The 22806-nt window shown below is 47.5% G+C and overlaps 1 protein-coding gene across 1 annotated transcript in view; it reads right to left on the minus strand.

Moving 5' to 3' along the window:
- Positions 1 to 22806, minus strand: part of LOC119445413 (fatty acid synthase) — a 244931-nt gene that overhangs the window by 188317 nt on the left and 33808 nt on the right. The window contains exons 4-6 of the mRNA XM_037709704.2: positions 21010 to 21210; positions 14132 to 14254; positions 10929 to 11162 (exon numbers count right to left, since the gene is read on the minus strand). Coding sequence (XP_037565632.1) covers positions 10929 to 11162; positions 14132 to 14254; positions 21010 to 21210 — 558 coding nt within the window. The remainder of the gene's footprint in view (positions 1 to 10928; positions 11163 to 14131; positions 14255 to 21009; positions 21211 to 22806) is intronic.

Genomic DNA, 22806 nt, shown 5'->3' on the forward strand with positions numbered 1-22806 from the left:
ACTAGAAGAGATAGCTGAGGCTCAACAGGTGGCCCACCAAGAGAGACTAATGAGGACACGACCTGGAAGGGCGCTACTTGAAGAAATAGGCGTAGAAAGTAACAACCAAACCAACAAAGGAGGGTTATTAACAGAATTGCAAGCGGGACTACGAGAAAAAAATTAAGACCACCCCGTTCCCTAGGAACATGCACCCGACACATAACCTCGAGAGACGGAAGGCAAGAGCCAAGGCACTCCTTCAAGACATAGATCAACATAAGCCTCAGGCGGTGTTCGTTGACGCTGCCTGGGTTAAAAATAAGGATGCGTATACCTCCGTTGTTGTAGACACTCAAGATAACATACGGGATGCCATCATCGTCTATAAAAAGGACCCAACAGTAGCAGAACAAGTAGCCATCGCCTTAGCCATCCGGGCAAATCGGTGGACACATATTTACAGTGACTCTAGAACAGCCATACGCAACTTTACTAACGGATATGTGACACAGATAGCAACCAAGTTATTAGACAAGGTCAACAGTGAGAGGATCGAAATTCGCTGGTTTCCTGCACATCTGGGGGTGGTGGACGGAACTCGGAGAAACCTCAATGAGGTGGCAAATGAAGCAGCACGAGGACTTTCTAGCCGTGCTCTTCAAGACCGAGCAGCTTACACTTCACATGGGGAACACAGGGATCGATTATTAACATATAACGAAATCACGAAACATTATTATTTAAGCAGACGGGAATACCCATTTGCAGAGCCCAAGCGGTCACATTACGTTTGCTACAGACAAGGACATACCCAAGTCCATATTTTATTAACAGGATCTATCCGGAGAGGGAAATTCAAACCAATTGTAATAAGTGCAATGGCATCATTACTCTTGACCCTGCGTAAACCCAGGGTTTACCTTCAGGACTCAATAAAGTTCTCCATACCATACCCGTGCCACTGCCCACTCGCGCATGTAAATGAGTGACAACGCGTGTGTACAGTATATACAATGTTTTGTCATGACTCGTATGTCGTGTTGAGTTCTGGATTACGTTTTCCCTTCATTATCACTGCTTTGATGCTCGTGAAGCGTAGCGCCAATGGTTCTTCGATTGGATCTAGCCAGAAGTTGGCAAAGACGAGGTCTATGTACGTTGCCCTGGTGGTTGTTGGTTGTTTCCAGTCATACGAAATGCCTCGTAGAGCGTATCGAGACGTCATATACTGCACAAGCCAGTCACTGTTTGTGATGTCTACGTTGAAGTCACCGACAAGTACGTAGGGGTTGTTCTTGCACTTTGTTTCGTATTCGCGAATGGCTAGATCCATGTACTTTTCTACGTTGCCTCGGGAGAGATTCGGGGCTAAGTACACTGTCATGACGAATGTTCCGTCAGATAGTTTTATTGCAGCGTATTCGCCGTTGTGAGTTTGGCTCGTTATTGGTAAGTCGAGATCCGCCGTAGTCTCTGGCAATTTCACGTGCATCCCAACACCACCCGCCGACTAGCGCTACAACGCCGAGCAGTACGAACTGATGAGAGAAATAATTCACATACAAACGACGGTCGGCGCGCCTTACGTTCGTTTTCATCCATGGCAGAAAGAGAATGTGTGGTCTGCAACGCGCTTATATACGCATTTGCACCGCAGTGCCCTCTCGTGTATTTTCACTGCAGCGTGCATTGTGCAGTCATATGCTTTGATTGATGGGCGTTTAAATGTCGGTGTTTTTACGGTGTTTTGGCCTTTTATTTTGTTCTTGTTATCCTTTTGTGAACGTTTTGTTCACAGCGTTGGCTGGTGCGAGCCAACGTTGGTCGTGAGCACGGACAACATGGACGTACGGACAAGCCTCGACCCTAAGGTGCTCCGCCCCTAAAAAATTCTGTGGTTTTACATGCCAAAACTACGATCTGCTTAAGAGGCCCGCCGTGGTGGGGGACTCCGCATTCAGTTTGACCACCTGGGGCTCTTTGACGTCCACCCAGTGCACGGTACACGGGCGTTTTCGCATTTCGCCCCCATCAAAATGCGGCTGCCACGGCCGAGATTCACTCCCGCTATTTCGTGCTTCACAGTTCAACGTCGTAGCTGCTAAGTCACCAAAGGCGGTTAAGAATCCGTATATTTGCACGACACAGAATATTATTACGTTCATAAATCGTTATATACAGCGTGCGCACATCGACAAAGTTTCAAGTCTTATTCTTGTGCCTTTTCGCTGCGTGCAGTGGATAGGTTTTCCCTATTCTATGCTTCTATTCTATGGTGGTTTGCGTTTCTTTTTTATTTCATTTATTTTGTATCTCTGTATACTTCAGGTAGATCCCAACAAAATGTCATTTGCCAGAGATAGTGCTCATGTCGTCCTTTTCTTTCGTTGTTCCTTGTGTTAGCGCTCTGTTTTGTTTAAACGCCATGAACTAAATCAAACTAGACCAAATTGCAGTCCCAGTTTACCGCATTTCTAGTACAACTGGCGTGTTTTCATGTTTTAACCCAGAGGTTCATGACCTAGACAACGTGGCTAATTTGCTAGTAGGGCCAATTTAGAAGGCGACAAAAGCATCGTGGCACATTCGTCGAGGCGCTTTTCCAGCGGAAATGCATGCCAAGTGCGCTGTGTTAGCTCCGTTTGGAGGTCACAAAAGAAGGATGTGCCAAATCTTCCTTTCTGAGTGTTGATGCCTAGCGCGGTTCTAGAAGAACTGGCTCCGCGTACCGTGCGATATTACAGGAAATGACAGCAAGCGCTACCAGCTATTCTATGAATGGTGCAAGGCAAGCCAACAGCTTTCCGAATTGTTGTGCAAATGTTGCCAACCTCATATGCTGGTGAAGAAAAAGGCCGTTCTCTACAGAGGAAGTGTCCTCAACGCCGCGTCCACTTTGATTCCCGAAAAGCACTTAGGTATATACACTTGCGTTCAAAATTCTGCTTCCAGTCATGACTCAACCTATTTGAACAGATGGCGAGTGCAAGGAAAGTGTTGGCGCAGGTTGCGAAACACGAACATTCGAGGTGCATGATGAACTGTGCTGACGTTGTTTGAAGGACTGCTGGTGGCGGTAGAATTGCAGGACATTTAAGTATAGTGGTCCTTTCAATACTGAGAAGGGTTTAATCAGTACGACAGCTGTCAAGGAACATTATTTTCAGGAGAGTCGAAATCCGGGCCACTTGGTGCATCATTTGCAAAAAAACTGTCGAAATGGCGAAGGACAAGAGAAAGGAATTCACACCATAAAGACTGTCCAGTTATGGGTGCGAATTACTTTGTCTTCTCATTCATCCTTCTGACTGGTTTTTCGTGTAAGAGATTATTTGTTTCGTTAGACGAGGCTGCCTGCCGAAAAAGTCTACCAGTGCCTTCGATAAGAAGTTTAGAATGGTGATCATTAAGTCCAGTAGAAGAAGACACAAAGCATACGCAACTCTCGAGAAACTTAGTTTACAAGCTTTGGCCAGAGTTATAGTAAAAGCCAAGCACTTTGAATTGGACGCTTTTTTTGCTATCGAGACACAAAACGTAGAGCACCGATGTCGTGCCGTAGTAACATGAAATGACATTTTGCATCTCGTAGTCTCAGCACATAGAGATAGAGAGAAAAGTGTAACGATACAAAATGCCGCGAAGTGGGCCTGGGGTATCAAGGTGTGCACAAAAGAACATGACTATCTTGAATGTTAATGACCTTTTCTGTGAAAAGGATTTCGAGAAAATTGAAGGGTGCTTTACAAATCAATCACTGCACTGTTGTATACTCTGAGCACCGATGTGCTTGTTTATAGTTCAAATCCGCACACACAATTACTTGAACGATTGCACCATTAATTAAATAAAGGGGTTTTACGCGCCAAAACCACCACCAGATTATTAGGCATGTCGTAGTGGGGGACTGCGTATTATTTTGGACCACCTGGGGTTCTTAAACGTGCACCTAAATGCAAGTACGCGGGTGTTTTCTGCATTTCGCTACCATCGAAATGCGGCGACCGTGGCCGTCATTTGATCCCGCGACCTTGCACTCAGCAGCCTAACACCACACCCACTGAGCAACCGTCGGGTCAGATTGGACCATCAAGGAAAACAACCCAACTTTCTTTATAGGCAGACGTGACACTTTGGTACACCGTGGAATTTCGGTATTTCTTGGCCTTCAATTTTAATTGCACCCTCGTGTCTAGGGGAGGAGACGTCTACCCAGGAAAAGCTGAAGTGCGCATAGGGTCGAAAGCAGAACCTGCCTTGAGTGTCATTTTTTTTGGGGGGGGATGGTGAAAATCAATCGTATGCTCGAACCCAAACTAAGAGGCCTGACGCACCGCATTTTCAGATGTGTCGTTGATTGCTTGATCGTGGTGAGCAAACACGAACTTTTTAAAGGCAGTGAAGTGGTCTTCCTACAACTTTAGGCCTGAAGGAAACGGGCTTCAGTTCACGCATGAAAAGTCAGTAAATAGTGAAATCAAGGTTACACACCTGCATCTGAATATGCAGCGCAATCATGTCTGCTGGGCATATCAACGCAAGTCAGGAAAACCTACTTTTCTATTCAATGCAGGCTATTCGAAATTGGCAAAACGAGGAATGCCCTTTTCAGGCCTTATTTCGTCCCTAAAGAAACTTCCTGCACATCCCATAGATGAAAGCTTTTCTGCACAATTGACACGCTTGAGGCAGGAATGATTCCCTGAAGGTGTCATTGGCGCGTTGTGCGAAAAGCTGATTCAGCAAACAAAAAACGAGATCAGCTTTTGTGGGTTGAAGAATGGAAAGATAACAGGAAGAACAGATTTGTTGTCGGTCCGTACGTGCACAAAATGGCCCATGATCTCAAGAAGGCAGACGTGAGATATATTGCAAATGTATATTTTTAGAGCGCTAGCTCTACTAACCCATGTCTTTCAAGGTCATTTATTGCGTGGCAATGACCTTGAGCCTGCAGAGGCAAGTGTGGCAGGTGTGACCTCACCCCACGTGGTGCGCTGCGGAGAGGCGTCACAGCTGCGCTCGCTCAGAGCCTTGCCGCTGCGGAACCACGTGACTAGGCGAGCGTTTAACGGCTACTTCGCCGGCACTTGGTCGCTCAGTCTCGACATGGATGGTGCGCCGGTTGAACTGTCTGTCTGTGCGCTTCAGCGCAAGCGACAGCCTGAATCCAATCACCCAGTAGATTATAGCTAAATAGCAGGCAACGAAATCTCAAGCGAAGACAAAGTTGGCTGCTGAAACACCGGAGCAAAGGGAGGCCAGATTAGCACGTTAGAGAGGAGCTTACCAAGCGCGGAAGCGTGCATTAATGAAGCACTGTGTGCATAGTCTTTGCAAAACCAAGCCGAACAGACCTTTCGCTCGTGATAACTAGGTTTACAAGAGTTAAACCTCAGTCACACTTTTTTACGATAACATTTATCTGGCACTCCAGGCGCATTTCTGTCATCGCTGTCGCCGTCACCGTGAGGTTCCGTATAAAGCCCCAGGGCAATAAAATCGTCACCGCGCACCGTATGCTGTATGTGCGAGAGAAATCCTGCTAGGGTGAAGGAAGCGTGCCGTCTTCCGTCGCGCACAAGGCTCGAAGGGAGGGTAGAGGGTAGGGAGTGGGGGTGGGGCGAGTTATACTAGACTACTGCATGGGCCTGGGCTTACTCGAAAGCCCGGGACGGCCCGGAAGCATTTTTTAGCGGGCTCAATCCGGGCCCGGGCTTGAAGCAGGGGGCTCGGGCCGGGTCCGGGCTCGCTGATTAAAGGGCCTATGTCGGGCCTTCGAGCACACGCGAACGTTATGCATTGCATGGTTCAAGGCATTCTGTGCCAATCTGAACTGACAATTGCAAATAGGTGGCTGTTAGTATACGAGTACCTTAGCACAGAAAATAGGAAAACGATGAAGTTCTATATGTTTCGTTTCAACAAAAAGGAACAATGTTTCCGCGCCAGGAAAGATATATGATACAAAAAACCGCTCTTCAAATAATTTACCTGCGACCGCTGTGCGATTGCAATAGTACCACTCTCGACACCATTATATTCATGTATAGGTAAAGCAAGGGGTGTCTCTTTCTGCTTGTGCGTTTATTTAATGCCCTGTGATCGTGAATTCGCCTGTAAATATTGTTACCACGCTGGGAACAAGGTGGAAGAAGAAGGGCACAAGCTGGTGTCGGAAGACAACAACGTTAGGGACTTGCCTGCGCTGCCTGTCTCTTGTAATATCAGCTGTAAATAGATTTCACTGTTGCTCCAATCCTGGTGTCACATTTTGGTGGAGGTGCGGGGTACATCTCATGCGAGACGGAGCTCCGAAGCGGACGTAGCCTGGCCGTTACCACCATGCCGACTGACGAAGCGGCTACAACAACGGCAACCCCAACGGTGCTCACCATGCCAACCGTCATCTTGGCTCAGCCCCGTGACCCTGGCGCGTTTACGGGGACCGACAACCTGGACGTCGAAGATTGGTTCCGGCTGCACGAGCGTGTCAGCGAAAGTAACAGGTGGGATCAGACCGTTATGTCAGCCAATCTGATATACTACTTGAAAGGCACGGCAAGGGTCTGGTTTCATACACACGAAGGGGAGAGCATTGTCCCAGTCATGGTGGTCATCGGAAACGTACATTGATAGCATGTCCACATACATCCACATACACCTGAAGTAAATTTATATCCGTCGGCAGGGTCAGCAGAGGAATTTCAGTCCGGGTCGATGTAGCAGCGTCACCCCTCGGAGCTGCACCCGTCAGTTTTCCGACGAGCGCCGGTACATGGGAGACGGAGAACGGCGAAGAGTATCTGGGCGAGGCAGGGGCCGTCGAGGAGAAGGCGCACGACTCTGCCGTGTAGGTGGCGAGGACTCAGCACGGTGGTAAGGTTCTGTGGGTTCCTCTGGCGGCGGGCGACTACCTGGAGAGCGATGGTCTGGTTGGAATGCAGCTCGAAATGAGCGTGTCCAGGTTTTGCGGCAGTGACGAGAAATATGGCCAATACGTCGGCAATTGAAGCAAATAGGCCTGTCATATGGTGTTCGCCGTTCCATTGGGTTACGATAGGGCGTGAGAGGTACTGGTTCCGCGGAGCCGGGACAGTAGTAGTAAAGGCGTCGGATCGGTTGATGGGGGCAAACGGAGCGAACACCAAGGTTCGCCAGTTCTTCGCGAACGTCAGACTGGATTAGGGAAACCGTCGGTCGAAAATTGTTCGGGGCATACGTCTGGGAGTTAACCGGCGATGCGGCCTTTATCTCTCGGCGAACGATACGCACAATGCTTTCGGACGTGGTCGGCTGAGGCGGGGAATGGTCTTCGCACGATGTTGTAGCAGCTGTATTAGGAAGACGGGTATACTGATGGACAATTCGACGGCCTTTAGCTTCTTCGAAACGTCTGCATTCACTTATGATGTCGTCGATGCTTGTGCAGTTCTTGTACACGAGTAGGTTAAAGGCATCGTCAGCTATGCCCTTCAGCACATGGTTCACCTTTTCATCTTCCGGCATTCGCTCGGCGACCTTGCGGCAAAGCGCAAAACCGTCCTGAATATACGTCACGTATGACTCGGTTGACGTCTGGGCATGAGCTCCGAGTTTCTTCTTCGCGGCTCGTTGTCCCCCAACTGTCCTCCAGAAAATTTCGCAGAGCTTTTTCTTGCATTGCTCCCAACTCCTTAGCTCCTCTTCGTGTGGCTTAGTGGTCACAATATATATATATATATATATATATATATATATATATATACGGGTGTTTTCTGCATTTCACCACCATCGAAATGCGGCCCTCGTGCTACATGCCCTGATATGGCCAAATTCTGCCATCAAGGTACATGCAACTGCCCCAACGCGTCAGATGATTGATGTTCCCATGGGGAAGACAAACATTTCAGTTCTTTTTTTTTCCTTTACAATGCAGCTAATTAGGCATCGAGAAGGTGACGCTGACACATAGGGTACACTCTGTAAGTATATATTTATTATTCACGGGCAGGGCCCGGGCCGGGCCCGGGCTTACAACACGGTCCCGCGGCGGGTCCTGCCTTAGAACCACGGGTCCGGGCCGGGCCCGGGCTTGCCTTGGTCATTTACGCCCGGGCCGGGACCTGACTTGGTATCACGGGCCCGGGATGGTATCAGGCTTCATAAAGCGGGTCCGGGTCGGGCCCGTGCCAAAATATCAGACCTGTGCAGTGTTCTAAGCTCTACTCCTGGCGGCTTTGTGCACGCCTGCACGGGCCGCTGTATCTTGAAAGCAATCTCTGACGAGCACAGAGTCCGCCGTACGCTGTTCTCGCAGCTTAGTTCGCGTTGATGCGAGACGCAGCACGAAGGTCGATTTATTCGCCGCCGCGCTTACTCACTCCATTGTTTGTATAGCAGTCCACTAATTTGTTATCGCAATCAATGCTTCGCCTTTTGGGCGAAACTGCGACTTTTTTTTCACAAGCCAAAGTTTAGAGAACTTTTGCCTATTAGTGGACAAGTGCGTTTCGAATTTTATCGCTAGAAGAGGCCCTTGCGTAGTACGTCACGCCAAGCAATGTGTTCCATAGAGCTGTGGGAGTCGTGTAAAAGTTACAGTTGCCGTACGATAAAGTGCACGGCGAACAAACAGGAAGATGCTTTAGCAAGAGGTTAAGTGAGAACTGGGAGTCTTGGAAATGTACTTTTAACTTGCCCGTGTCATCACATTACAACGAATGTAGCTGCAGATAACAATTCAGCAGATGCTCAGATTTGTATAGGATGAGGGAGTGAACTACGCATGAACTAACCGAGGCTTTTTGTAGCGTTAGCTACACTGGCCTAGCCAAGCCCGTTTCGCGCGGCACATCAAGAGCCGTGCTGCGCATGCGCAAGGATCAGTGATGTCACACGGCTTGCGCACCGGAGGCACCGGAGCCGGCACCTCTCGCGCACTCCGCCGCCGCCGCGCGCGACTCACCGCCGCCGGTCTGCGCATTCCAGAGGAGTGACGTCGTAGCCGTGGTAGACGCACTGGCGCCGGCGCGCGCTCGCCTTCAAAGTAAGTCTGACACTGCGCTGGAGCCGCTGCGCTTCTGACTGGCGTTTGCCAGTGTGGTATAGCCATGGAGCGCAAATGCTGCTCAACAGCGCAGAAGAACGGAGCCGAGAAGAACTCCAAATACTGTGTTGGGGCCATAGAGACGGCAGCGTGTTACTTCACTGATCACCGAGCCGTCTTTGTGGCAATAGAGAAGCAACGTGACGTTGAGCAAAATAAATATACATGTGGCACATAATACGTATACCGCGTGTGTGTCATTGGAGCAGCAGTAAGCATGACAATCAAGCTAATCCTTGACAACCTTTGCTAACGCTACGTATATCCTGGCATAGCCGAGCTAAGCCACTGCAACTTTTTTTTTCATTATTCATATACTGACGCATGCGTCAGCCAGGAATCGCTAACCTTACACGCTATACAATATCATCACATCACTAAATCGGTATAGACAGCGTGCGCCGATTAAATTTGTAAATTGTGCCTGGCTTGCCGTTTCGCTGCATTGTTGCTGGGTTTTTCTATTCTAGGTGCTTTGCTGTTTCATTTTATTGTTTGGTTTTGTATCTAAATGTGTTCCGGGCAGATCTCATTAAAATTTCATTTGCCAGGCAGCGCCCGTGTCGTCATTCCTTTGTCCATGTGTTAGCGAAGTGCTGTGTTTACAACAATGAAGCACATCCATCCAACCAGACCAATTGGACGTTATAAATTATAAATTCTTGTATTTATTTGCTTAAGTTTTAGATACCTCCCATGTGGGAAGCCATTACTGGAAAGATTGCGAAAACAGCAATTTTTCTAATCATAAAAAAGTAGGGGTGTGCGAATATTCGAAACTTTCGAATAACAAATAGAATTGTGTCCTATTCGATTCGGTCTTCGATTCAGATAGTGACTTTTCGTAAATGCGAATATTGTTCGAATATTTCAAAATGTCAACTGCGCCCAAATAAACAAAGAATTGGCAAATTTTCATCCCCGCGGGCACAGTATTGACATAAAACATGAGATCTTGCATAGTGAAGCAGGCTGCGTCAAATCAGTAGCCAAAATTTAGAGGTTGTACAGTGATCATTCGCACTCGCTGAAGAGCCCTATGCATGCGAAGAAACTACTTGTTTGCTCTTAATGCTTTTTTGTGCTGTCAATCAAAACGCTTCATAGGTACCATGTAATGACAGTAACTTGGTAACTGTAATAATACTGCGATGTGAACATTTTATATTAATTGTGACAACGGCTATTCAATATTCGAATGCTATTCGAAATGTATTTGATATTAGATTGGATTCGATTCGCTTCTGGTACTATTCCATTCGTATTCGATTCGGTCTCAAAACTCACTCTTCGCACACGCCTAACTGAGTATTGTCTGGAACAGAAGCAAACGGGGACGCACTCTTGAAATGTTACATGTACCCGACGTGTTTGCTTAGTGGCTATGCTGTTGGGCTGCTAAGCACGAGGTCGCGGGATCAAATCCCAGCCACAGCGGCCGCACTTAAATGGGGGCGAAATGCGAAAACACCCTTGTACTTAGATTTAGGGGCAAATTAAAGAACCCCAGGTGGACCAAATCATTCCAGAGTCCTCCTCTACGGCGTGCCTCATAATCAGATTGCCGTTTTGGCAGGTAAAAACCCCTTAATTTTTAATACGTTACATGCTTTATTGCTAGCTTTCACGTGACGTCACAGACCCAACTTATCACCATGCCGGTGCACCAGCGTGGCGGCTACGATGACGTCATTGCAAGGCATCTGCATCTTCGCCCTTTAAGGACAGTATCGCCGCTATACGCGAACGAAATTATAATCCGTAAGCTTGATCACCTACAGGCTATATGACACAGCCTTCAGAGAAGGGCAGTCGCGGTATGCACTTGCGCAATGGAACGAAAAAGCAGTTTACTTACCAGCAGCTGCTTCGGTGTGACCAAGATTGCTCTTCACAGATCCTATCTTCAGGGGTCCAGCTCTTTCTGGTTTGCAGAAAACACTGCTCACGGCGGCTAACTCGGTCGGGTCGCCCACCTTAGTTCCCGTGCCATGAGCTTCTAGGTAAAGCACGCTGCTTGGGTCAACGTTGGCTTCAGCGTACACCTCCCGAAAAAGCTTCTCTTGCAGTTTTGCCGATGGAACCATTATTCCTGTAACATAGTGCAAACAAGGCTAACGTCAGGTGTACAGTACAGTTTACTGCTATGTGCATTTCTGATTAAACAAATACGCTTAACAAAGCTACCGCTTGTGAAAAGCGATCCGCGCAATTAAGCATAACAGTCTGCACATACTTTTGTGCACGCTATCTTAACCCAGCGGCCATCGCAATGCTCAGCCCGCGTACATCTCAGTGGACAGCTGGCGTGTTTTACACAGCAATGAAGCGTTCTGTAGACCAGTGGGGTGCAGATCTGTCTACAAAATGTTTGTCACCGCAGATGACTTCTGTATTTCTATTATGCTTTCAGAAAATTGCCCCCCCCCCCCAAAAAAAAAAAAACGGCTTCCGCGAATTCTCAGGCTTCCCTCTCGCTAAATACATCCAACTCATCAGAGTGGATCCACGCTTGTGCTAAACTCCTGCGATCACGCGCAATATCCCCAGCTATGGAAGGACTACAACAGGATGAAATATTCGATGACAGCATAACAACGACACTTCACAGATCACATGAAATGTATTGCAGGTTTACAAGGACTTCTACGAAGCGAAACATGCGGACAGTCAATCCAATTTTCGAGGTCGTAACTGCTGTCGCAATGAAGTGAGGGGCCTAGCGACTGTATTCTCCAAAGTCAGGAAGCGCTGCATGGATTACTGCTCGACGACCAGCGCAGTTGCATAATGAAACAGAGGGACGGACCCGCCGTGGTTGCTCAGTGGTTATGGTGTTCGGCTGTAGAGCACGAGGTCGCGGGATCGAATTCCCGCCACGACGGCCTCATTTCGATGGGGGCAAAATGCAAAAAAACACCCGTGTACTTGGATTTAGGTGCGCTTTAAAGAACCCCAGATGGTCTAAATTAATTCGGAGTCCCCAACTACGGCGGGCCTCATTATCAGAAGGTTGTGTTGGCACGTAAAACCCCATAAATAAATTAACAGATGGACGGACGATGTATAACAATGTATTTAGCTCTTATCGCGGTTTCGGGAAAATTGGGTATATGAAGTGCGTCGCTGTTAACACACCGAATGGTACTGTAGGGTTTGACCGCTCCAAGCGTTTCGTTTGTCAGATTGTGTAGGCCTGTAAAATGCGAACATGTTTACTTTCAATGTCAAACAACATATAATTTTAGCAAAACGTGAAGCTACAAAAATATTTTAAAGGCAGCTTTCGCGTTGTATGATCCGCATGCGCAGAACGTAAGCGAGGCTGTGGCTTTTGGGAGCGTACGCTACTTGCGGTTTTTAATGTTCAACGCTAACGCCTTGCTTTGAGTAAATGCGCCACCATCTGTGGGCGCCATCTGCTTCAATCGTATAAAATCATCGTTCTGCATCGTATGGCCAATCTTTTTCGAAGTAATGCTTCTATTTGTTTTTATTTTTGTGTCGTTCTGCTTCGAAAAGAAAAAAATTAGTAACAACTTGGTGCTTTGTCCGATCTTAATTTTCAATGTTTTGGCGCTTCACACTTAAGAAGGTGTATCAGCTGTACATGACATTCGACATTCGGCTGCGCAGGCCGCATGACGCTAGCGCTGCCTTATCCGACAGGCCATAGATTACGAATGCTCCCTAGTACATTGTATTTTGTATAGATGGCACACAAAATTCAGTGTTATATTTTGTGATCTGGGGTGGTATTCTGTAAGAGTCCACCCAGTGGACTGTTCATTTCGGCTGTCGCTGATTGGCTGCAGCTGTACAAGTGAAAAGGAGACTGGCTAGGGGCACCTGTCTCCTCCTCACTCGTGCACTTTCACCCAATCAGCAGCAGCCGAAATTGACAGTCCACTAGGTGGACTCTTACAGCATACCACCCCTGGTCGGTGTCATTAGACAGTTTTAGTATAGCGTAAAACAGCAAACGCAAAGAGTTAGCGTTAACGTTAGCGTTGCGCGCACCACATTGTGCATGCGCTGTACGTAAACGGTGCTGGAGCTCTTACGTACGTACGCTATATTCGGGATTTGGCGGTGAACGCTGACCCACACAAGGGGAGCCTTACGTACGGCAACATGGCGGCGCCAGTAGAAGTGAGAGCTGCCCGCTTTGGATCTATCTAGTTGCCGGCCTGCACTGTTCGGCTCATTCGTTCCCCACTAATGCTCGTGTTTGCTTTAGATTTGTGTGATGATGCTTCGACAGCGGCGTACAGGTGACAAATGGGCGTTGTATTAGATATACGTTGTCGATTAGCGGCGCATGCAGTAGGCTTAACGAGAGGGTTTTTTTTATCCAGCGGCCGTGGTTCATGTTTGCTGATCCGTCTAGAGATGGCAGCCAAGTGTATTAGAGTTAGCGTTAGCGTTCCCTTCTGCTATTCTAAAACACTGCCTTGTGCCGCTCAGTGCAGCCCTTTTTTCCGTTAGCGCTGCGTCGCACGCTAACGCTACCGCAAGCGTTTTACGCCATACTAAAACACACTATTATCAAATGTTTTGTGCCTAATATACAGATACTGCAAAGGAATAGGTTGATACTTGGTATGCATCTGGTTTACTCGTACTTTTTGTACGGTTTCACCGAGAAAAAGTTATGTATCGCACGGTGCTCTGTAGCGTACGATAGCGTTAGCGTTGCATCGTCCGCTAACGATAGCGCAAGCATTTTACGCTTTAGTAAAACTCTTTCGTATCTCATACTTTAGCACGAATACCTGCTAGCGTATATACAAAAGCGGCTGTACTGCGTCATAGTTCCCGTGTTTAAGAAAATGCGGTGGCTCAGATCCATCTGCTGCGGACGCACACGATGTACAAAATTTTTACGCAGAGGGCGTTTTTGAGCGTCCGTAAATTTTGTGCAAACTCTACAAAGTACTGACGTAAATATCGTACCATGGTATAAAGCAGCAAGAAAATTGTGCATTCCCAGAAACCCACTGCAAGCAGGTACTTTACGACTCACTGTCCTAGCGGTTTTTTGCCTAAGGATGATCTCACCTGTAGTTTTGTGACCATCGGCGTTAATCTTGACGTGGTTTACTTTCGAGTAGATTCGGCGAGCTTGGTGGGCTCGTTGAACGAAAAAGGCGCCCACGGTTTCACTTCGGACGTAGCCATTGCCTGGATTTAGAAAGGCTCTGTTGTTAGTCCTACATGATGTGCATACGGATTGATTGTTTTGTGTAATTTTCGTTTCCAGCACGCGCTGTTCCGAAAGAAATAGTTGCTTCGTGCGAAGACTCAGTGCAAAGTACTGTAACCATGGAGAATGGAACAGGATAAATTCAATCCATCAGTGCGCGAGTGCTCACTATGTGCCTGTTAATTTTACGCACTTCACAAATGTGATATATGAATGCGTTAGAAAACAGTTTTCACAGGGCTTCACTGAAATAATTGATAATGTGTCATACGAAAGTTCCCACAATTTGGTCTGGGAGTTCACTTTTTCGAACGGGTTCGTGAGTTTGAAATTGAGAGAAATGGTGCTCTTTCTGCCAGGCTCATGTGATTTGGATTATACCTGGCTGCAAATAGCGTACTTTGCTTACTCTGGTTGCGTGCGCTGGTATTGGCAATTGTAAATAAACATGAATGAGACATTAAGAGAGCTTTCTTAAACATTAGCAGACTTTTCTTTTTCCTGGCCATGGTCATGGTTACTGTTTCTGGCGTTATCGTTGATGAGCTACACATGTACGTATCTAGTAATGTCTGCATGTGTGCAGGTACAGGAAAAGTTCGATACAAATTTCCTTTGCATGAAATGACGTAAGTGCACTGAAAGCAACTACATTCAATAGCTTGATGAGATGACTGTCCCCACGACTGGACGATCACGCACACACACAAACGCACGTGTGTCTGTGAAAGAGAGATGTGTCTTCTCTCTTTCACAGACACACGTGCCTAAACCACAGCATCGAGGCTTCCTACCGGCCTTTGTCTCAAAAAATTGAGACGGCATTGCGGTGGCATAACGCTTTATGAAGGCGACCGATGCACAAAACAAAAAAGACAAGCAAACAGTGGTATGATGCTACTCTCGTTTGAGATCGGGCATACGTGTGGCATAGGTGTTGCAAGCGCTTCAGTAGAATCCCCACGCTCCGCGAACCCCTTTTAGCGGCATGCGACCGAGGCAGAAAATACTGGAACAGAGAATTGAGCCAGACTGAGCGATGAAGGCAACAGCCAAATCATATGTACAGCCAAACTTCACATAATTGCGAAAGTGGTGTAGCCTCGCCTAAATGTCAGCAAAACAAGGAAGCGCCATTTTGTCTTTTTGGTGGACCCGTACTGGGGTCTATTTTTTTATTAAAGTTGTTCTCTCTCTCTCTTGTTGGCAAACTGAAATTGCTCATCGGAAATCACAGTTTTGATGCCACAGCGGAGAAAACGTAGCGCTATTTGGCCAATATTAGCCTGATCTCGAAAATTGACTCCGGGCCAGAACAGGACCATTTTATTGTAAGAGGGTGACCGGCTGCGGCACAGTAGAACCGCGCTTGTCCGGTCGGGTAAACCACTTTTAGCAACGGATCTGTTTAAGCTCTCGGTTAGACCGCGTAGTGCGAACACAAAACTGCGCCTGGCGATGATGTCACTGCGCGTTGCCTACCAACCACTTCGCGGAGCGGCGTGTGCTTCGCATCGTCTCCGTGCCGTGCACATGTTGCCTTCACATGGGACGTTAAGGAGAGCAAAGGAGATCATGCGCGCGGCGCGCGCTATGCTCGGGAGAGAGAACGAGAAAATGAGAGCGAGAGAAAGAAATTGTAGCAGCAAAACCGAGGCAACGCTCAGAGATGCTGCCGACGCCGTCCGCGTTTCCCCGCGTTAACGCCGAACGCGTGCGGTGTCCGTGACTGCAGCCGGTGCCTCTGGCGGCGGCAAGGCAGGTTTCGAGGAGCCACGCCCCGGCAAGTGTGGAGGCGCAGCTTGGCCGTGACGTCACCGGGTAGATAAAGCTCAGAGCCGCCGCGACGGCGGCGGAACTCTCGATGACTCTCTGGCGAGTACATGTGCACGGCCGCTGGATGCAAGCGCACACGGTGCGGCCTGCCGCGCCAGGCGGCTTGCTATAAGAGAGAGCGTGAGGGGCCGTAGTTGCATATGCGGCTGCTGTTGGATGCCACGTGGCGGGGACGGGTAGGGGCGGATAAAGGCGGGAAAAAGCGTACCGGCGGCGCTCTCACGGACGCTACCTCAGCAAATCAGTCATTCGGAGGACCACGATTTCTCAGCGGAGCTTTTATTCGCCTGCCACCAATTTGTGTACGCTCTCGGGTATTCTTCCTGGGAAGTACTGCCCATGGGGAACTCTGCTGCGAAACTGTTGTGTGCCACGGTGCACGAGCAACCCCAGGAAGAATGCAGGCATCCGCTACCACGACTTTCCGTCCGATGCACGACGACGATCACAGTGGCTGAACAACATCTCACGGTAAGGTTCCAGTGGCAAAGAAAGCAAGTGGGAGCCTAACGACTCATCACCGGTATGTTCCCTGCATTTTAAAGAAGATGATTACCATATGACGACAAGGTATATGATCTTCCTTCCGACTGCAGTTCCTTCAGTTTTTTCCAAATTATCCGGCGTACATGAGAAGGAACAATACACAAACAAGTACAAAAAATCCCCGGAAATATGTGTCGCTAAGTATGCCAGATGAACAAAGTGAAGTTGTCACCATTGAAAGTGTAGATTGATGCGCGATAAATGATTCGAAAGACGAAATTCACGGTTCCGTTTTTGAACTCACTACTGAAACTGCAAGGGAAAATAGTGGATAGAACGTTTTGTTGGATGGTGCATCGCAAACCGATCCCGACATTGACGGCATGTGGAGAAGTCGAAGGAAATTATTCCTCGGCTCGACATGAAACTTTTTCGCCTGAAAAAGGCGCTACAGACGCTTCAGACGGCTGCGATGGAATGCGCGAGCATGTGGGAGCGTACGGTGAGAGTGAAGAAATTCAGCAGTTCTTCACCGTCCTAACAGCGGCCGAACAAGACGAGAAAGTGGCTTTGTTCATTCAAAATGAGGTAGTTCACTTTCATGCAAAAAATCTGGCATATAGCGAGGCTATCCTAAGAGAATGTGTTCTCTGGAAGGCTACAGTCACGTCTGGTCGAGGGATCTCTTCAAGCTTCCCTGTCGTACCACGTTGCAAAAGTACGTGGGTAAATCAACAGGCGAGGTTGGGATAACCCCGTTGATCAAAGAACGCCTGCGTTTGGCGAGAGAAGGCTCGGTTGTGGAGCAGTAGCGAATGTGCTTCCTTATTATTTACGAAATTTAAATACAACAAAAAGTTATATGTCACCGTCAAGAGGACATACTTTTTGGCCTAGTCGACATGGGACCTGGCTCAGAGCAAGATGCATGTCAGCACCTCGGGTTGCAAACCGCCTTCTGTGCTTTATCCTCAGAGGACTTTCAACCTTTTATGTAATACCTGTTGGCTATGAGCTCGAAATTGCTCCAATTGGCTTTTTGGTCATCGTGACTGCGATGAAAAGGCATGAACTCGAATGTTTTAAAGGCAACGCGATCTGAAAGAATTGGTTCGTTGAACCACTTGAGCTGCATTTGGCATCCTTAGTTTTTTTTTTTTGCATTGTCAGACACATTTGTTAAGGGAAACAGAAGCAATTTTTGTTCTAGTGAAAAAGCACACCTTCAAGGCTCATTGCTCAATTTTATGAAAGTAGTACTGCTCATTGCTTTATTGATTATTCTTAATTTCTTGAACTTCACAACTTTTGCGCCATCAATCCAATGAACTCCTGCAAGTGTCAAACCCGACGGCGGCAGTTTATGGGTTAAAAAAAAAACCTGGACAGCGAGCATCTAACAAACCCGACACCAGAACTCATCGGCATGTTCCAGCTCACGTGCAACTTTGTATTGAGAGTAATGAAATCAGTGGAGGTGAGAAGGAGTGGAAAGCTATGCACGTTGCTCCTCTCAGCTCTGCTGCCGCACTACACCCGATGTCTAGCCTTGATGTGCGAAGCGAACGATCCGGAGCATTCCAAGAAAATTTCTGAAATTCTTTTGATGAAGTTACTTCTACCTTTGCTCTGCAATTGGACTGGCATCGTCAATGCAACGGTTGCACGTATTTTAAAGCTGTTGCAAAAACCACTAAAAAGGAAAGTCGTGAGACTGCGATGCGAGTCAATGGGCTTGATGTAAGGACGTGTGCAGCACGAAAGACAAGAAACATGGGCAGGGAAGAGAGCAAACTTGCTATTCAATAAATTCACTTTGTGTCGTTTGTCCGTATTTCGTATTCACTGTTGGAATTCTCTGTATAATGAAAGTTATCTTGCGCAAAAATTTCTTTTAGGTGACGCGAATTCAATTCTGCGAGATGGTCGCACACACATGAGGAGCATTAGTCTGTCACTGTGGTACGGGATATTTCATCATATCCACTATCAGCGTGTTTAGAGACAGCTGCAGGAAAGAATAAGTTTTCGCTTATATTTGATGTTAAGTAAGCAGCATGCAGGCAACTAATTTCCGAAGTGATTTTTTTATCTGATTGTAATTATTAAACCTGAGTGGTTAAACATATTAGGACACGAATGGAGAAGTTTGATCTGTTAGGCAAGGTGGAACACCTCTAGAACCGCTAGCTGAGATTCTATTGGATAGCGGGAAAACATGCCCGTGATTAGTTCTTTGAATAAAGATCGGTGCGCGAAGTCGCATCTCGGGCATACAGGGCAAGGCAAGAAATTCCCAAACAGCTGCAGCTGTCATTAAGCAAGAGTTGTAATGAACGGTTGTGTACTATAGGTGTCTTTTAAAAGAATATTTTGCGTGTGGTGCAACGACGCACGCGCTCGAGCTAAGCGACAGCAGCGCGCCGCGCATTTCATCTCATGCTCACTCGCAACATCTGTCCCCCTCCGGTGGCGCCGCGGCGATGGCACGGAAAACTGAGCCCTCTCATGCCGTTTTCAGAGCGCGCGGCAGGCCGCACCATGTGCGCTTTCATCCAGCGGCCGTGACATGTAGCCTTGACATGGGACGACCAAAGAAGATCCGAACGCTCGAATAAGAAACCGCTCATCTTGAAGCGCGTCGCGCGCCCAAGCGAGATTCTGCGCGCGGGCGGCGAGCCGATTGGGGATACCGTGCATCGCACCACTTAGCATTTCCTAGCAAAACTTAGCCAAGCCTAGTGAAAGCTGGAAGAAGCTAGGTCGATTGCCAGCTCCGCTGTTTACACCAGCCTTGCACCACTAGTGCAAGCTGCCCAGTTTTTTTCTGAAAGGATGTCGGCAGAGCGCCCTGCTGCTTTGGCGGAAATACAGTTTTTGGGACAGTTCCGCGCTGCTTCATGTTGATATGTCGAGAATAGGTGCTAATTTTCATCAATGCAACCGTACTTTTTGCTATACATTCTTATCTTATGGTTACGGTGTTCAGAAATTGTTGGATATTAAGGAAAACTTGACGTCAACAAAGTTCGATGTAGTCGATTTCAACTGCACTCCATTTCACATACACAAAAAACTTGAGCTTGAGGGGACCCTACAGGCTACTTTTCATCCACATATCTAACATATCAACCGGAAATACAGTAGCGTATGCGCGTGTACACTGGAAAAGAAGTAACGGATACGTCAAACTTACTCTTAGACACTTCGAGAGAGATCAAGAGAACCATCAGGGAGTGAGGAATGCAGTGAAGAACAACACATGCGAAACAACTGTTCTCGAAAACAAGGTATTCGCTGACTTTAAACGGGCTGGAGGTATATGGTATCTGGGTATCTTGCAAATACATCGAGATAAAAAATTACGAAAAACAAACGGCCCTTTCGGCACCTTCGGAGCATTGTAGGGAGACACAAGAGGGGCCAAAATGTAAGTCTCAATGAGACCAAAAGCGAGAATTACTCGTAGAGTAGGTAAACAAACAGGTACGAGCATGGTTAGCGCAAATATAATCGAACAGACTCCACATTGCACTATACCCCTCTAGAGCGTGCACCACCGTAAATAAAAACTCGACGCAAGCCGCTGTGCGGTACACTTTTGGGAAATGTGCTAGTTCGCTATGACTAAACAGGGCTCCTGTTGGCAGTGGTGTCTGGAAGGCGGCTACGGTGGTGCAACAAGAAGCGAGAATTGCCGCAGAATAGGTAAAAAGTAATGGTAGGGGCTTAATAGGGGCGCCAATATTGTAAACAATAAAACACATTGCACCGCCATAGAGCACGCTATCTGCGCAATGGGCCAACCAAATGTTGGCACTAAAGAAGACAAGATGAACATAGTTAAGCGTGAAATTCGAGAAGAATACAATAAAAAATAAGCGAATAATCAACACGAAAAAAAAGAAATGACAGAGAAATGTGGTGGACATTTATTTATGGAATGATTTGAACCACTGTAAACGTCGACCTTGACTTTAACGTCGACACTTGGTTGGCCCTATCTTTCTTTTTATTTGAATTGTGGAATTACGAATGAGGGTTACATTTGCAATGAACTTCATATTAAAAGAAAACAGGGTCCGAATTTACAGTTTTAGTTAGTAATTTCTCTTTACAGTTGGCAGGTCGCTCAGGTAAAAGTATGTCTTGCATCAGGATAAGCTATATTTTTTAGTTACGAACAACTCTAGCGTATGATCGTTTTGTGGATACCGACTCTTTCCGTCAGCGGCACCAGAACGAACTTCAACGGCGTGACGTGTGCGTTTCTCAATAAATAGATAAAGAAAAGTGTTTCCGTGTGTGTTCCCATTATTGGGACGACAGGTCTTAGGAAGTTATCTATATTGGCCAGGGGAACAGGACGGAATCGTACCACTGCCGCTCTTAGTTGCTGCGTTCGACTTACCTTGTGCGTCGAATGACTTGCACTTTCCGTCCGCTGACAGCATACCTAGACGCAGGTAGCTTAGTGACATAGCAGGTTTGAGGCAAACAGTACTTCCACCTACAATGGCTGCCTCGCACTGCCCAGAACGCATAGCCAACACGGCATGATTAAGGGCCGACAGTGTCGATGAGCACGCTGTGTCCACCGTGATGCTCGGACCTGCAAAACGTTGTGGACATTTTGGAATCACCCACTAATGTAGCACTGTCGATTTTTCAGTCTCTTAACTAGGTGACATATAAATTAGGACATATTTCATTTAGATTTCTTTCAGATCTGAATGTATGAATGTATCACATAACAAACCGTGCATATCATATGAGCTAATGTTTCCGCCCTTCCAGGTGGTCAATGAGAGGGCTGAGCTCCAAGTCGCCGCGCTGTTGTTGAGCCATGTCTGTTACTGATACGGCAGAAAGTGCCATCCTCTTCAAGGTCAGCGGGGGCACTTCCGGCTGGTGCACGTGAGAGACAGTCAGCGTCGTTGTGTTTGCGTCCTGACTTGTGAACGATGGTGACGTCAAATTCTTGCAGTCGAAGGCTCCATCGCGCCAGGCGACCTGAGGGATCCTTGAGATTTGTGAGCCAGCAAAGCGAATGGTGGTCGCTGACTACTCTGAATGGGTGACCGTACATGTATGGCCGAAACTTTGTTATGGTCCAGACAACGGCTAAGCATTCTTTTTCTATGGCAGAGTAGTTTTTCTCGGCAGCGGATAACGTTCGGCTCGCATAGGCAATCACACGCTCTACGTCATTTTGCCACTGAACAAAGACAGCTCCAATGCCGACGTTCCTGGCGTCTGTGTACAACTCCGTGTCAGCGTTCTCGTCAAAGCGACCAAGTACAGGTGGGGCCTGGAGAAGGTTTCGGAGGGTATCGAATGCGAGGCCGTGATCCTGACCCCAAACAAACGGGATGCCTTCCTTCGTAAGTTGGTTGAGGGGTTCAGCGATTTTAGAAAAATTTTTGACAAAGCGTCGGTAGTATTGAATATTTACCCTTCTTCGAAGAGCTAGAGAAAAAGAATAAGCCAACTGCACGGCACGCGGGAGCACGGAGAAGACGACAAAGTAGAAAAAAAGACAGCGTCCGCCATGGACTGCATTCCATCCAATTACTGTAAATAATGTAAATACCGTTGCGTTTCACCATAGGCCGTGACCATTTGTTTATTCTATATTCGGGTGCCGAAACCCGCCGGTAGTGCTCGCTGGGACTCTACACGCCTGGAGTGCTCATCGGGAACTTTGAAAGCGAAGACAGCCTGTCGTCAGGACAACGTAAACCTCCTCCGAAAGCCAGTCGGTACGACCTGACTGGACTATCCGCCTATACCCTTCGCCGTTATAAGACACCTACTCAGCATTCATCTGAAAGGTGAGCGAGGTCACACATTGTTGAAACACAAGATGAACGGCCTCGAGGTCCTCAAAGAAAAGTGAACGGTGCGACGAGAGATGAATAAGCGTCTCATCAATGAAGCGAAAGCCGTGATTGAAAGCGCTGACAGTGCAAAGATTTCATCTTTGATCGAACGACTACACGCAAATAATGAGGACTTGGACAAGCTTAACGCCGATCTAGAAGAAGGTATCCCTGAGGACGAGTTCGCGACAGAATTTGAAACTGTTTTGACTTATCCCGAGCTGAAGGCTCGGGATTGGCTACTCCGTCAAAATCAGTGTTCTACGACTGCCCCTTCCGCAGCTTCATGTTCATCAAATGCCCTCGATGATCACGCCCCGCGCAAA

The sequence above is a fragment of the Dermacentor silvarum genome, chromosome 3, assembly GCF_013339745.2.
Source record: "Dermacentor silvarum isolate Dsil-2018 chromosome 3, BIME_Dsil_1.4, whole genome shotgun sequence".
In the NCBI taxonomy this organism is placed as follows: Eukaryota; Metazoa; Arthropoda; class Arachnida; order Ixodida; family Ixodidae; genus Dermacentor; species Dermacentor silvarum.